Source organism: Calonectris borealis, chromosome 2, assembly GCF_964195595.1.
Source record: "Calonectris borealis chromosome 2, bCalBor7.hap1.2, whole genome shotgun sequence".
In the NCBI taxonomy this organism is placed as follows: Eukaryota; Metazoa; Chordata; class Aves; order Procellariiformes; family Procellariidae; genus Calonectris; species Calonectris borealis.
The window spans coordinates 98,890,917-98,907,008 of NC_134313.1; the positions used below are offsets into that span (position 1 = coordinate 98,890,917).

The window sequence follows — 16,092 nt, forward strand, 5'->3', positions numbered from 1 at the left end:
GTAGCCTCTTCCTCGCTCCCACACCAGCTCTTCTCTCTCTCAGGCTGGTTTGAAATACAGACAGGCCTATTATTTCAGGAAAATATTACCCAAAGACAAGAAATACGTCTTCCTTTTCCCAGTGCTAGCTTCAAAGTGACAATTCACTCCTGGTAATATGCAATCTACTGTTTCCTCTCATTCTATAGCTTAAACATTACATTTTGGAGTAAACTTGATTAAATAATGTTTGCCTGTTCTTAACTATTGCTTACTTTAGGTAGCCAACAATATGGGTATTTCTTGGAACGTATTTATCTGAAAACCTATAAGCTGCATATGAATAGACTTAGATACAAAGCAATGCCAGCCACATCTGTAGTTATGTTAAAGCATCCAGTGGAACAAACTGAACGTTTTTAGATTGCATCACTTTTGTTGAGGTGCCTGTTAGTTTTGCCATCAGTGAGATGAAGTGTGCGCAGAATTTACTGATGTAATTTGTTTGATGGTGGAGGTTAGGAATGGGAAAAGGAATTAAGCAACAAGAAAAATTGAAAAGCAGGATTCCTGGGAGATGCTATTCCCCATGTAGCCAGAGAGTGTATCATTGGTATGTATTCTGATCCAGATGATTTATTAAGATGAAGTCCTATAGAAGATGCAGTGTATGGGTATAAAGGTGAGCAAAAGTACTTTGCAGACCTTCAGCTTTATGTATTCCAATCTCATAACAATGGAAATTGATGAAAACTGTGATAAAATGGCTTCTATTATAAAGTGACTAGATCTGGGGACAAGGGGAGAGCAGTGGATGTAATTTTTTACCTTGACTTTAACAAGGCTTTTGACACTGTCTCCCTCTATATTCTTGTATCCAAGGTAGGGTGTTAAGGTCTGGATAGGTGGACAACCGGAGGAGTAGTAAGTCTGGTTTCAACAGATACAAATGCGAAGCCCTGCCCCCAGGCAGGAGGAGCCCCTGCAGCGAGACGGGCAGGGGACTGACTGACGGACCAGGGAGTAGCTTGGCAGGAAGGCCCTGGGGCTGTGGGTGGGCAGCAAGCTGGGCATGAGCCAGCAGCACGCCTGGCAGCAGGGGAGGCCACATCCTGGGCTGGATGAATGAAAGCATGACCAGGAGATCAAGGGAAGGGATTATCTTCCCCTACTCAGCAACCCTTAGACCACATTTAGATACTGGGTCCAGGTTTGGGCCCCTCAGTGCAGGAGGAACATCAGAAACCTGGAATGAGTTCAGCATTGGGACACCACAACCGTCAGGGCTGGAGCACTTGTCCTGTGAGGAGAAGCTGAGAGACCGGGGCTCATTCAGCCTTGAGAAGAGGTGGGTTTTGGGGGGGTTATCATGAAGATGGAGTCACACTCTTTCACAGTGGAGCATGGTGGGAGGGTGAGAGACAATAGGAATAAGTTGAAACAAGAGGCGTGGACTGACTTGTTCCCCATGAGGACAGTCAAGCAGTGGAAGATGTTGCTCACAGAGGCTGTGTAGACTCTCTCCTTGGAGGTTTCCAAGACCCTACTGGACAAAGTGCTAAGGACCCTGGTCTGATCCATAGCTGGCCCTGATTTGAGCAGGAGGTTGGACTAGAGATTTGCTGAGGTCCCTTCCCACCTGAATTGTCTTATGATGTTATGAAATACTAATTTTTAAATTTGGGAAACTTACTTAGTGGTAGAGGTACTGGGAATGATTTCTTGGTGTATATATCAATATACATTTTCTCTACAATTACCTTTAATGTATGGACTTGAGATACACTGATTTTATGAGCTTGCAGGGTGTGATGGTAGAGAGCATTAACATTTAATTTGACTTTACAAAAATGCATGCTGTCATTGAGGTTAATGGCACTTCTCAAATGAGTGCTGGTACCACACATTAACACAGGTGCACTTTTCCTGGAACTTGGTTGCTAGGACTTTAGCTATTTTGGTTAATCATGAGAAATTATGCTAATAAAATAGTCATTCCAGTATGAAAACCTGGTGTGAAATGACCTTTAAAAGAGGACTGGGGAACCTCTCTCTTGCTGGCAGCCAATACAATACCTTTGATGGGCCACATATCAACCCAGAGCTTAGTGTTGTCTGTTAAAAACACCAAGAAAAATAATCATGTGTTTATAGGCAGTATGAAATCATGAAACCATATTCACCTTATCCATGCCTTATGGAATGGCCCAGTATTTGCTGATACGAACAAAAGGACAGATGTTGGCATAGATGAACGCTGCTTGATCCAATCCCTATCAGACTGCTTTAGCCTTTGAATGTCACAGCTCCTCCCCCCCCACACACTTTTTAAATTAATTAATGTCAAATTGTGCTTTAAGTGCAAATCAAGTGGGTTTTAAGGGTCCGCTCTGTATATGTTTGGACTGGTGTTCTCAGCAATAAAAGCTGTTAAGCATAGATTAAGCCTACTAACAGAGGTTTTCAAATATCGCTGCTGGCTTGGAGCACCCCAGGTTCCTTGAGTTGCCTCCTGACCTCTGAAACAGGGAGCGACCACCATGTGGCCATCTCAAGAAGTCTGAAGTTAGGCACCTGAAATAAGACTGTTAAAATTGTTGGTGATTGACTTTAAAATCCTCTCTATTTGTGCTTAAAATTAAGCACGCCGCTTAGGTTAATCGTGTTGAAATCTTTCTGTTGACTTGTTCACTGTGAACATTTTCATAATTGTATGTGTGGTTTACGTAATCAAGGTTTCTTTGTTCGGTTGGTTGAGGTTTTTTACACTTTAGAAAAACTATAATTTTAGGAAAAATATTTATGGCTGTACTTAACATGTAGGAGGCAGTATGAAGCTAAAGAGGTAATTTAATAAAAAATGAAAGTTTAGTTATTCCCGGCTGCGTTTAATGTAAGTTCCGGTGGTCTTACATTTGCCAGCAAGACTTATTTCTTTATCTCATAATCTTATTCTTTACTTGTTCATGAAAACAGACCTAGTGGGGTGATTCATGAGTGCTTTCGATAGTTTCGGTGAAATCAAAATGAAATAAGTATCAGATGTCAAGAATAAGAATATTTTGAATATCTAAAGACACTGGGAAGCTTAGCTTTAATCAGAGTAAGATCCTTACTAATGGTCTTTGTCTTTTGAAAAGCCTTCCACCTTTGAATCGCTACCATTGTTAGGTGTCAGAGTAACCTTTTAGCTGTACGTTTAAGACATCAATTAGTATTTGAACACTTTCAGAAGAGGCTTGACCTTACTTGCCTTGGGAGCAAAGTACAGATTTAGGAGCTAAAGTTTAGGCACTTGGATTTGAAAATCTGGTCTCTGTATGTAAGCCTACAGTGATTTTTTTAAACTCCGCAACATAAAGTGAGGACATGAGGTGAAAATTGTGCCGTTCATTGTACTGTAGGGGCAGGTAGTGGTTGCTTGCTCCGTGTTTCACAGCGTAGCACTGAGGGAGAAAGGATCTTGGTGCCTTGCTTCGGCTCCCTCTTACTCTCTTCCTTTTTTTTAAGTACAAGCACGTAGCTCTATTAGAAGGGAGAGAAAGAGAGTGGGTGTTATAATAACACGTAGGCTTTGAGACAGGCAGTTCTGAAAGTTACTTAAACAAAACCATTGAGATCATTTTGTCAAGACACTGTCTAGTTCACCAGTGAATGCTACGGAAGAAAAAATCAGATCGCTTATACCTTTCCTTTATTTGCTGCATGAGTTACTCTGCCAGATTGCTATCTACACCATCACACTTGTGTTCTTTTGCTCTATTTCCTGTGCGAAGTGCAGCAGAGAAATTGTAGGTGAACAAAGTCATGTTTAGAAACATCAGTTTTTCTTGTCATGTCTTGAGTGCAGAATTCATACTGAAGGAAAAGAATTTAACAGAGAGTCCTGATGGCAAAGCAGAACAGAGGCAACCAGGCAAAGCGTGAAAGAGATGCGCCGGTGTCCCTGGGATGTGAAGAGAGGTGCTGAGCACAACGGCATTGTTACCTCTCCTCTTGGGCTGGGTAACTTAATCCTATTTGGTGTAATACAGCTTATGAAAAAGATACTTTTTAGACATCTGACTGAGGTGACAGCACTTCTCAACAAGACCACTTCACCACCTGAGAAAAAGGGGAATTACCACCAAGCGATGAGAAGGGCTTTATGATTGCAGAGGGAGGTGAGCAGGGTGCGTGGAGTGGCAGGGAGAGAAAGAAAAGCAGATCGACGACTTTTCTTTTTTTTTTCACATGAGGATGTTTTTACATTCTCTTTGTTCAGTGTCAGCTTCTTGATGTGAATACACAGCCCTGGCAAGTTATCACGCTCCTGAAAGTTTGTAGCTCTGAAAGGCAGTGGAGTGTTTAGCATTCTGGGACTGATGCTTTCTGCCAGTTTTGTTGTTGCCTCTGGAAATATTGATGCAGCTGATCTTTGTGCAAGCATGCAGCTGTAGATTAACAAACGTGGAATGGAATATCTTCAGCATAGACTGGGAATACAAAAAGAAGACTTATACAAAAGGAACGAAAAGCTAAAAATAAGTGAAACGAAGTTGTCAGGGATTCCTTTTTTCCCCAAATATGCTAGAAATTTGGTTGTTAGCAGACATAAGGTGAATATTTCCATTAATAATAAGGATTTCTAAATTATCTAGGAGTAGAGCAGAGCACAGAACATAAACTATTGTTAAGCCTTGTAAAGCCATTGTCAAGAAAGCACATTTTACGAGATTTTATAGACAGGTACACTGAAGCAAACCTGCGACTCCATCTCTGGAATCACAAAAGATATAGAGTCAGAAATACAAATAAGGAGCTAGTTCTCATTATTTCTGTAGGCTGCAATTTTATTGGTAGCAGCACAATTAGTGGTTGTGAAAACTAAGGAAAATGACTATTTCTCTATGCAATGCATAAGTTGCCTTTGTTTATTCTTTTTTCTTTCCTTTTCAATTTCCCGAACAATTTTTATGGTTTGGCATGTGTTGAACAACATTTTTAAAAAGTAAAGCAGTAAATAGATTATGGAAAATTCTGATCTTGTATTCATAATGAATTCATATTTTTAACTGCTTGATTGGTAGATTAGAGATACACTTTTACTTTCTTTAAGGCTTTTGTAAGCCAATTACATCTGTGTTGGTTTCCAGTTCATTAGCATGGTGCAGGTTGATTATTCTTGTTCCTCTGCACTGTATGGTTGAAAGCTAGGAATATTAGTTATTTAATATTCTGAGGCATCAGGAAGCAGCACATCATTTGATTGTTCAATTACTGCAGTATAAAACACCTTAGTCTTTTTGTGTACGTTTGTCTGCTCGGATGTTCGCAATTCCTGGCGCTTTTATCTTCCTAGCTCTGTGTAATCTGCCTAGCTCTTCCCGTAGCACTCCGGTACAAACACTGGCAGTACGATCGGTGCGGAGGCGTGATTGTGACGGGATAAAAGCTGCAGTGTGTGCATAAAAGGAACCAAATTACTTATGCTCAATTAACATGGCCATGCTTCTAAGAGATCACCAAACCATGGCTAAAAGCACCTTTTTATATAATTACCTTGTTATTTTCTCTTTGGTTCCTGTAAAATTGTTTTTTGTGTTATTGAAGAAAAAACAATTGCAGTAGACTATGAATTTTAAAGAAATCACCATTAATATTATTGATGATAACTTATTAGTGTAAGCCACTCATTTAATTGTGAAGCAATGGAAAGTACAAAACGTCGTGATGGAAGACAGCTCTGATTTGAATATGTTAAACCCAGCCTAATACTAACAGGTTTTGGTGATAAAGCAATAAAGGCAAAGTTCATTTAAAGGTTAAGTGAACGATTACTGCCGAAATTTCTTTCTGGATGCACAAGAGGAGCATGAAGTCCCCATAACTAGGATTTGGAGCCAGTAGTTCTGACAAGGGATTCTAGCGTCCTTTTCGTGGGACTGCTGAATGTGACAAAGCGGTCTCTTACCCTTCACAGTTAAACTTCCTCTAGTAGGGCTGAGAGAGGAAAAGGTCAGGTTCTGCAGAACTTCCACATTTGCAATATATTACGTATGTTATGCGTAGTCTTTAATCTTTCAGTTTGCAAGGAAATCTCCAGAATATCCATTCACCCTAAATGAATACATCTGTACGTTAAGCTGGCTTCGAGTTGGGAAGGGGATTTTGAACTTCCAAGTACCTGGCATTAGCACACAACCCAGTTAGGTTATGCTCTGGCATGGAGAAAACATAACATCTTCTTGCCTTTCCTTTCCTACTGGTCACTTTCTGCTAGACAAGCTTTAGGCATTGCCTGGATTTCCTTAACATGGAGCAGGAATTTCACCCTGGATTCATCAGCTCCAGTATCTCTTGTCAGATGCTCACTATGCATTGGCCTTCCTCCCGCCGCAGTACAGAAGCCGGCTGGTGCTTCTGCAGGAGGATGGTCTTTGTGCCACTCAGAGGGGGCCCTGGGGTTGATGGGTACTGGGAAGTCTGAGCTTTCTCCGCTTACCTCCTTATGAAGTTGACTGTTAGAATTTTGCCCCTTTATACCTTTTCTTAAGGCTTTTCTTTACCTTGAAGTGCACATAAACCTCTGTTCCTGAGTAACTCTGTGCAGGTACTACATGGATTTACTCAGTACCGCTTCCCAAAATGCATATGCAGCTGAACCTTTTCAGAGGCATCAGCCCTCTAGTCACGTCAGATTCTTCCTTTGCTTTGAATATTGGCAATCAGACGAATATGGTTCTGGCTAACAGCCTAATGAATGAGTTGTAAAAGCTTAAGAAAATGAATTTATATCCATTTAATATTTGGCTTCCTCTGCACTACCAGTGGTAGCTGAGGCTGTGGCTATGACTGAGTGTATGTTAGGAAAGAAGTAAAAAAAAAAAAAAAAATGAACTAACAGAGTAAATATCACACTGTTGGGGTAAACAAAGGTGTGTAACATCAGGTATCTACGAAAAAATAAGCTTGTAAGTATCAACACTGAAGTTCAGTCTACTTATATGTATTTTTCATTAAAGAGGAAATTGGACTTTGTACAAATATAAGTACTTGCTACAAAATTATTCTGCTGAATAATATTCCGATTCATTTGCTCTTCACTACACCCCTGAAATTCCGCATGCATACCTGCTTAAAATCAGCAACAAGTGTAGCTAGTAATGAAATAATTCAAATTTAGTTTATTTTGTTTCATGATGCACAAATAGAAAATCATTTAAGTGTGACTGATTTTATTCATCTGCAGTAGTTGCTCATCTGAAATGCTATTGAAGTTCAGTAATTGGAGCTCTGAAATACAGTATTTGACAGATGGTGTGGGTGGTTGTGCCATTTCCATGATAAATCTACTTACAAATATAACCATGAGGAAGTTGTCATCATTCCTTGACTACTGCAACATATAGATGGAAAAAGTGACAAACACGGCATGAAAATGGATTTATGTCTTGCTTCTTCATTTTCCTGCTATAACGATTTGAATTTTTAAACAAGTGCAAGAGAGAGGTTTCTTTTTACTTTATCTGAAAAGGAGTTGCTATAAATGCTAAAATATTCTTTCAGTAGCCTTTCTTTTCTTACATTTCCTTTGAAGCTTTTCCTATACTGAATTACTTTTGTAATGTCTTACAGCATCAGTTAGAAAGCATTGCTCTTTTTAGATGAAAACAAAATAGATCTTCGCTAAGATACATTTACTGTTAAAAAAAATATTGGAGGCTGGAGAAATGGACAGTTGTGTTGCCCCAGGGCTTATTGTTGAAACTTAGAGATGATAAAATGCTATAAATAAAAATATACTGCATTATCCAGTTTTAATATTCTTTTTTGTTCTCTTTCTGTTTTAACAGAAATCACCGATGCTGGTATTAGAGGAACCCAAGATACAATTAAGGGTGTGAAAAGAAAAAAGATTGTGACTGAAAACCATCTGAAAAAAATACCAAAATCGCCTTTGAGAAGCCCCACCGAAGCCAAGGTTAAGCAAAATGTAGACCCTTCACCGCTAAAAGCTCTTCCGGATGCCTCTGAACACGCCACAGCACAGGATCACCTACCCGTGCAAAATGGAAATCAATGTACCAAACAAAACGGGAGAGCGCTTAGTAGTGAGATAAGTGTTGAAACAACCAAATCTGAGACATCAATGCAGACAAAGCTTTCATTGACGCATCAGTCCTTGGATTTGGGTAAACAGGCAGTGGAGGATACTGATGCAAACCAACTGAACTCACCAGAGAAGAAGTCTCTCTCAAACTCCCCATCAAGTAAAACAAAGACTGACAGTAATGAATGTATTAATTTTGTTGATTGCAGTTCATCATCCCCATGTACACGTACTGCATTCGATGTCTTATTAAAAGCTATGGAGCCTGAACTGAACACCTTAGCACAAGAGTGCCCCCCTTATGGGATGCAGATAGAGAAACTGAGACCAAATAAAACTGTAAGCACCTCTTCTAGTCTCACGTCCAATACAATGAGCGTCCAAAATCAGTCTGCTTTGTCACAGCGTGAGTTTGCAGCTGGACCTCACTATTTCCCGTGTACGCTAAACAATGCGCATGTAGCAACAACAGCCAAGACTGGACAAGCACAAGGCCAATCAGTTTCTCATTCACAAGACCTTATTCCTAAAACCAGTCAACAAAATCACCAGGTTGTTATGTGTCCAAGTTTCACTAGATCGCTGGTGCAACAGCAGAGTCAAGAAAACCCCAAGCTCCAGCAGATATACAGCATAGCAGTAACTTCGTCTGTCGTTCACACCTCATCTTCCACTGTAACTCAGGTTTTTCCTCAAAACCAGTTAGTAGCTAGTTCGTCTTCACCTTTGTCAATTAGCACATCGAGTTCAACACACTTGTCTATAGGTCCCATGTATAATTCGGCCCAGATAGCATCAGTTGTAAACCATGGTGTAGAACAAATATGTAACCTCTTGAAAGACCAGAAGCCTAAAAAGCTAGGGAAATACGTCTGTGAGTATTGCAATCGGGCCTGTGCCAAGCCCAGTGTTCTCCAAAAGCACATCCGATCCCATACTGGAGAGCGACCGTATCCTTGTGTGACGTGTGGGTTTTCATTTAAAACCAAAAGCAATCTGTACAAGCACAAAAAATCTCATGCACATGCTATCAAACTTGGACTGGTCCTACAGCCAGATTCAGGTGGCCTCTTCTTATCTCATGACTCGGACAAAGCACTTAGCATTCATTCAGATGTGGAAGAAAGCGGTGAAAGTGAAGATGAAGGCACTGCTGATGAAAGACAAGATGATCAAGAACTGGAACCTGCACAAATAGCGAAAGTCATTTCAAGTGCAGAAACGTTACGGAAAGGAAGCCCTATTCCATTAAGCAACCCAGATTGTATACCAGGTGACTCTTCGTTACATGATACTGAACCTCAAGTAAGGGCAGCTTTACCAAAAGTCGTAGTTCATCCTGTAAATGTTTCTCCATTAAGGGCCGATAGCCCAAAAGTAACAGAACCAGCACCCGAGCTTGCTGCAGCACAGAGAAAAGGAGATTTTAAAGTGACAGCTCTTCAGTCAAATTTAACACATACAGCCTCGTTCAAGGAGAATGACATAAAGCAACATCAGAAAGTAGAAATGAGCCTATTAGAGGAACAGCTGGGATCTGCAGTAGGAGCGGTGCATGCTCAGCTCCAGAGACAACAGGCAACCGATGGTTCCCAAGATCAGCAAGGAAAATGTCTTTTGAGCCCTAGAAGTTTGGGTAGTACTGATTCTGGTTATTTCTCTCGTTCTGAAAGTGCCGATCAAACAATGAGCCCACCAGCACCTTTTGTGAGAGGATTGCTGACCTCTGAGAAAGATCCAAATAAAAACCTGCCCTGTGTGCCGCGAGCAAGTGGTGTGGTAGCATCAGTGGTACAAACTGTTTGTGCCGAAAAAAATCTGATTCTCTCTGGCCAAATGCGACCTCCCATGGCAACAAAAACCCTTGAGGAGCGTATCTCAAAGTTAATTTCTGATAATGAAGCTGTTGTGGATGACAAACAGTTAGATAGTGTGAAACCAAGAAGAACATCTCTTTCAAGAAGAGGAAGCATAGATTCACCAAAATCCTACATATTTAAGGATTCTTTCCAGTTTGATTTAAAGCCCATGGGAAGAAGAACTAGCTCAAGCTCTGATATACCAAAGTCTCCTTTTACACCCACTGAGAAATCAAAGCAAGTTTTTCTTCTTTCTGTACCATCCCTTGACTGTTTACCTATAACACGAAGTAATTCCATGCCTACTACCAGTTACTCAGCAGTACCTCCAAATGTAATACCTCCCTCTCATCCCCTTCGAGGCAGTCAGTCATTTGATGATAAAATTGGTTCTTTATATGATGATGTTTTTGTATCGGGACCTGCTACTCCACTGAACCAAGGTGGACATCCCCGGACCCTTGTTAGACAGGCAGCAATAGAAGATTCTTCTACTGGTGAAAGCCAAGTTCTTGGACCAGTGCGATCTGTAGAAGAAAGTTATCTGGGGTGTAATTTATCAAATGAATCTTTATTGCAAAGGAGTAAGTCCCTGGCACAGGGATCAAATTTAGAAAAAACAAAGAAGTCCCCTCAGGTGCGAGGAACAATGTTTGAGTGCGAAACCTGTAGAAACAGATATAGAAAACTGGAAAATTTTGAAAACCACAAGAAATTTTATTGTTCAGAGTTGCATGGACCTAAAACTAAAGCAGCCATCCGAGAGCCTGAGCATAAAACTGTTCCAAACAGTACACAACCTCAAATTCTACACTACAGAGTCACTACTTCAACTGGCGTCTGGGAGCAGACACCCCAGATAAGGAAAAGAAGGAAAATGAAAAGTGTTGGCGATGATGATGACCCACAGCAAAACGATACGAGCATACCATCAAAGAACACAGAAGGCCAAAGCAAGCCAGCAAATTCTTCCAGCCTGTCAAAACACAGTGTGGCGACAACAGTGGTAGGATCACAACAGCCGAGCAACCTTCTACTTCAGAGTTCACAAGTTCAGCTTGTGGCTCGAGGCACAGATCAGACTACTGAGCCAAAGATGGCCCCGCTCACTGAAAACCAGGCAAGTTTAGTTGTGCAGGAAAAGGTGGAGTTGAAAAGACAAGGGACTGGCATTTCAGTAATACAGCACACCAATTCACTGAGCAGAAATAGCTCATTTGAGAAATCAGAGTCATTTGAAAGAGTATCACCAGTTTCCTCTCAAGAGCCCAACAAGGTTGCGAAGCACCGCTCCTTGAATACAGTTGTAATCCAAGAGGATAGGCACTGTCATCCGAATACTCCCCAGCATCATCAACCCCTGTCGTCAGAAGCACCTAGAGGGGAAGTTCAGGGAAGCCAAATAGTTTCCAATGAGAGAAGCGTACCGCTTCAGCCATCAAGACTTGTTCGCCAGCATAACATCCAGGTTCCTGAAATACTGGTCACAGAAGAACCAGACAGGGACCAAGAAAACCAATGCAGCGATCAGGAAAAGACAGAAAGGTTTAATTGGCCACAGCGCAGCGAAACGCTGTCAAAATTGCCGACAGAAAAGCTTCCACCGAAGAAGAAAAGAATTCGCTTGGCTGAAATGGAGCATTCATCTGCTGAATCAAGTGTTGACTCTACGCTTTCCAGAAGCCTAAGTCGGGAGAGTAGCTTGTCTCATGCCTCCAGTTTCTCACTCGATAAAGATGAAACTTCAAAGGCTGAGAACCCTTCCAAAGCAGAGCCTGTTAGTAAGTCGTCGGAGTTCCTCATGATTCCCGCTGGCTCGCATGCACTGGCTGTGCCTGGACCTCATTACCGGGAAATGAGACGTGCCGCCTCGGAGCAAATCAGCTGCACGCAGCCATCAATGGAGGTTGTGGACTACAGGAGTAAGTCTTTCGACTGTGGAAGCATGTCTCTGTCAAAACCTGCCTCGCTCGTAGAGATAGCTGCTCCAAAAGTGTCGTCTGCAAATGGAGTTGCTGGACACGTGCCTCTGCTAGAAAGGAGGAGGGGGCCATTTGTAAGACAAATATCTTTAAATATTGCTCCAGAAAATCATCAGCTTCAAGTTAAATTGACTTCTTCATTTCAGACAGCTCACCCTATGGATGTGCCCACAGTGCCATTGCACAGGCTGCAGACCTCCAGCAAATCTTCAGTGGAGTTTCCTTCAAGTACTCAGCATTCACAGACTCACTCCAGGCCTCACTCAGCAATTCAAAATTGTAACCCTGTTAGCCTGTCTTCGGTTCAGCAGCCTCTAGATCATGTGTTGAATAATCAAGGACAGCCATCCTCAACGCATCAGCCTTCCCAGACATCTACTAAAACATTAGCCCAAGGGGAACAAGCGAGCACATATGTGCTTTCTTGTCATCCCGATGAAAAAAAGGATTGTTTTGCTCCAAAGTATCAACTTCAAGTTAAAACATTACATATAGGTCAGCCATACTCTTCTAAATCGCTGAAAAATACTTTATCAACTCAGACAGTTCCAAGTCAAGTTGGGGTGGACCAGAACGCATCCAACTTTGAATTGCAGACTAAACTGTCTGACATGTCTAATCCATACTCTGTGCCTCCTCTAAAGCAAATTGTCCCCAATAACTGCAGCAGTCAAGTACATCAGATTCCTCCCTTTGTGGTTCCCGTCCGTATTCACAGCAGTATGCCATCCTATGGCTTTGCAACTGTTACACCCCTTCCTCACATTTTAGTGACCCAGGATCAGGTAAATCAATCTGTTTGCAAAACAAATGTTGCAACAGTGCCAACGCTTGAAGGCAAAACTCAGCTGCCAAAATCTCACAAAGATCACCAGAGGACTTTGCCAAATTCATTTGAATTTGAAAATTCACTACCAGAAAGTGGAACCAGAAATTCACCTTTGTCAAGCTCTTTGACTATTATTCAGAAAGTGCCAGTTAGCGGGCTCTTCCCTCAACAAGAAGCTACAGCTTCAAGTAAACGAATGCTTTCCCCAGCTAACAGTTTAGATATTGCCATGGAAAAACAGCAAAAACGTGTTAAAGATGAGAGTGGAGCTGCCTGCATGACAGATGCTAGACCATTGCATTCACTGAACGTTAGATCTAATGACCTTACTAGTAAGCAGAAGAAACCAGTTTTGGTAAGACAGGTTTGCACCACAGAGCCTCTTGAAAATCATCTCTTAGAGCCTGATGGTGTTGCACAGCATGAAAAATGCAGCAAAGCTAGTACTTCAGACCTGCTGTTGCCTGACCGTCATTCATCTGACACTGGGGTTTCAGAAACCCTAAAGGAGTCACCAGAATCTGAAGACCTTAAGTCTTCAGCATCACCAGTGTTTATAGTTAGAAAACCATCTGAATTGTCTCCAGTGAATAATCAGAGTTCTCTTCCCAAAGCTGTAACTAGCAGTCAAGAAAGAAGGTCCCCAAGTAACAGTAATGAGAGCAAGCAAATCAACAGCCGGGGTCAAGCAAAGCCTGTAACTACGATGGCTGCAATGAACGCAGGAGAAATGCAGAGGCTGTCATTTCCAAGCCTCAAGACCTCAACGAGTTTTACCTGGTGTTATCTCCTGAAGAGAAGACCATTGCATCTGCTGCAGAATGATCAGAAGATCTCAGCCTATTCTACCTGGACCATTAGTCCCAACAATCCCAATCCACTTGGTCTGTCGACAAAGGTAGCGCTCTCCCTCCTCAATTCAAAACAGAAAGTTGAAAAACCGCTGTACACTCAAGCAAGAACTACTCATCCCAGATCTGATGTATTGGTCTATTCAAGCAAGTGGAAGAACAGCTTAACCAAGGTACTTAAGCTATGCTCGATGTATACTGATCTTTTACAGAGGTTTTGCTTTGGAAATCATGCTTGTTCGTGTTTTAGAGAATGTAGTATGCCTGACGTATAATATATGTGCTTATTTATTTTAGTTCTGCTGGATCAAACTGCTAAAAAGATCTTAATTCCATTAAGAAACCTGTTCATAAGGATTTATCTCTTTTCATGAAAATTAGTTCTTGGATTTAAATCCATATACGAAGTGTTTACTGTGGCAAGAAAGTGTTTGGCTATTCTTTAAATGCGAAGGGTAGAACAAAAATAGTTCTGATACAAATATTTGTTAAACACTTTTAACTTAAAACAGGTTTAATTTAAGATCATAATTGCATATTTTGCCTTAAAAGTCAGCTGGTATTCTCTGTTATAAAAGAGTGCTCAGCCTGAACAGGTGTCCATGGATACGCCATGAAAACATTTTTCACCATCGCTGATCATCTAACTGTGAGAAGAGCAGTGTACCGTTTCCCTTTCTCCCACCCAGGTTAATCGGTGGTGTGAAATAATGACAAAAATAGCAAAGTTTAAAATAAAATTACGGCTGCCATAAAAACACTGACAACTTCTTGGATCGATATGGCTCCAAAGATGACGTTAAATCTTGCGCAGTGGAATATACTCAGGGCAATGTTTGTGACCCATGTAAAACACTGCGTCATTCCAGAGTCAGATGTGGCAGAGCAAAGCAGTCACTTGTTATTTCCTTCGCTGTCTGGGGGCTGCACGCGTGTGATCAGGATTTCTCTCACTGGACAGTTTTGTTGTGTACAGGACCACAGCAGCTCTGGTTTGCACTGGATTTGGCGTTCCTTAGTAATTGAACCGCCTCTGTGAATGGGTAAAGGTGTCTCTCTGCCCTATAGTATGGCAAGAGCTGGCCATGTCTATTTAATGGATCCAGTACTAGCTTTTATTGTCCCATCTAGTGAAACCGTAAAGCTTTCTGAAGAAAGCCTTGGCGTACAGCACAGTTTCGCGCTCTTCTTTTTTCTTTGCTGTGTACGCTGCAACTTTGATGCCAAACTTCTCTTCGGAGCTGGCAAAAATGGGGTGTTAGCCATGGACCTCCCTCTCTCCAGAGCCCTTCAGATGCCTGGGACATAGAAACCTTTTTCGGGGGGGGGGGGGGGGGGGGAGCAGTTTAAAAGCAATAATAACTTGCCCTAATCCTTCAGTCTGCTATCAGTAAAACTTCCCGGGAATCGGGGTCCATAGGGCCGTCCGTAGAGGAGCCGTACCACAGCCTTGGGAAAAGACGCGTATTTCTGTGGAGTTTGAGTGACAGAGGTCAGAGGTCACCCGGGGATGTCTCTGTGATTGCTAAATGTTTTGCTAAGATACAAAAAGAAAAGAGCAATAGGATGAGAAACTCTGTATAAGAGGAAGAAATAGTTTCAAAATTACAGGGGGAGTCGAGAAGATATGCTGAAAACTCTCAGGCCAAAAGAGCATTAGGGTTAAACCTGGTCCTCCTGAAATCAGTGGGAGACTTTGCTAACATTTATATTGGAGGTCAAAACTTTATCTGGAATGTTTCGTGCAGAAAATACATACAGACTGCTGTATCTGAATTGAATTGTCGGTTCCATATTAGCGTGCCACCTTTCTTTAAACTCGTATTACCTTTTTCAGCCTGCTCCCTCATACACTTCATGAGATGTTGTACTTAAATAGTGCTAAATTAAAAAAAAAAAGAAAAAAGGATTCAAATATTTAGCTTTTTTCATTGTACGTAGTTGAGCGATTCTTTCTAAGGCAAGTCTCACATCAGTTGTGTCATTGACTGATGTTTGTTTTATTTTTAAAGAACAGTGTATCAGAAGAAATTCTCTGATAACAAAGCTACTGCATGCCTCTTGAAGAACAAATTTTGTCTACAAACAAATTCTGTTTAGAATATAAATAATGGATAATAATATTTTGAAAAATATTTTGACAGCACCCTTTTAAACACTCGAGGAGTACTTAAATGCTGTAATAGGCAGCTGTCAGGTACATTTAAAGTGCTTCTGCCACAAAAGAACCACAGTTACTAATCTTTCTTCAGTCTTTCTTGCTGACGTTTTGAATGAAGCGCACGGGCATGGTGAAAATGAAGAGTTCTTAAGCTCTGCTTGCGGCTGATTTACAGGTTTTACTCAGAGCCGTTATGAAGGAAGAAAGTGCAGCGAGAAAGAACCAATTAAAGTTTAATTGGCATCTCAGATTGTACGAGCAAGGTATAGGATGGCAGAAATTAAAAATTTCAAAGACCTGATATGACCCAACACCTCCAGAGTTTGTCTGCTTTCCCTT

The 16,092-nt window shown here is 41.4% G+C and overlaps 1 protein-coding gene across 10 annotated transcripts in view; it reads left to right on the plus strand.

Annotated features, from left to right (window-relative positions):
- Positions 1 to 16,092, plus strand: part of HIVEP1 (HIVEP zinc finger 1) — a 127,391-nt gene that overhangs the window by 81,760 nt on the left and 29,539 nt on the right. For all 10 annotated transcript variants that reach the window (XR_012672489.1, XM_075142687.1, XM_075142696.1 and 7 more), the window contains one exon: positions 7,815 to 13,765. Coding sequence is in view for 9 of the 10 variants with exons in the window: in XM_075142687.1 (XP_074998788.1) it covers positions 7,815 to 13,765 (5,951 nt within the window). In the remaining variant the exon portion in view is untranslated. The remainder of the gene's footprint in view (positions 1 to 7,814; positions 13,766 to 16,092) is intronic.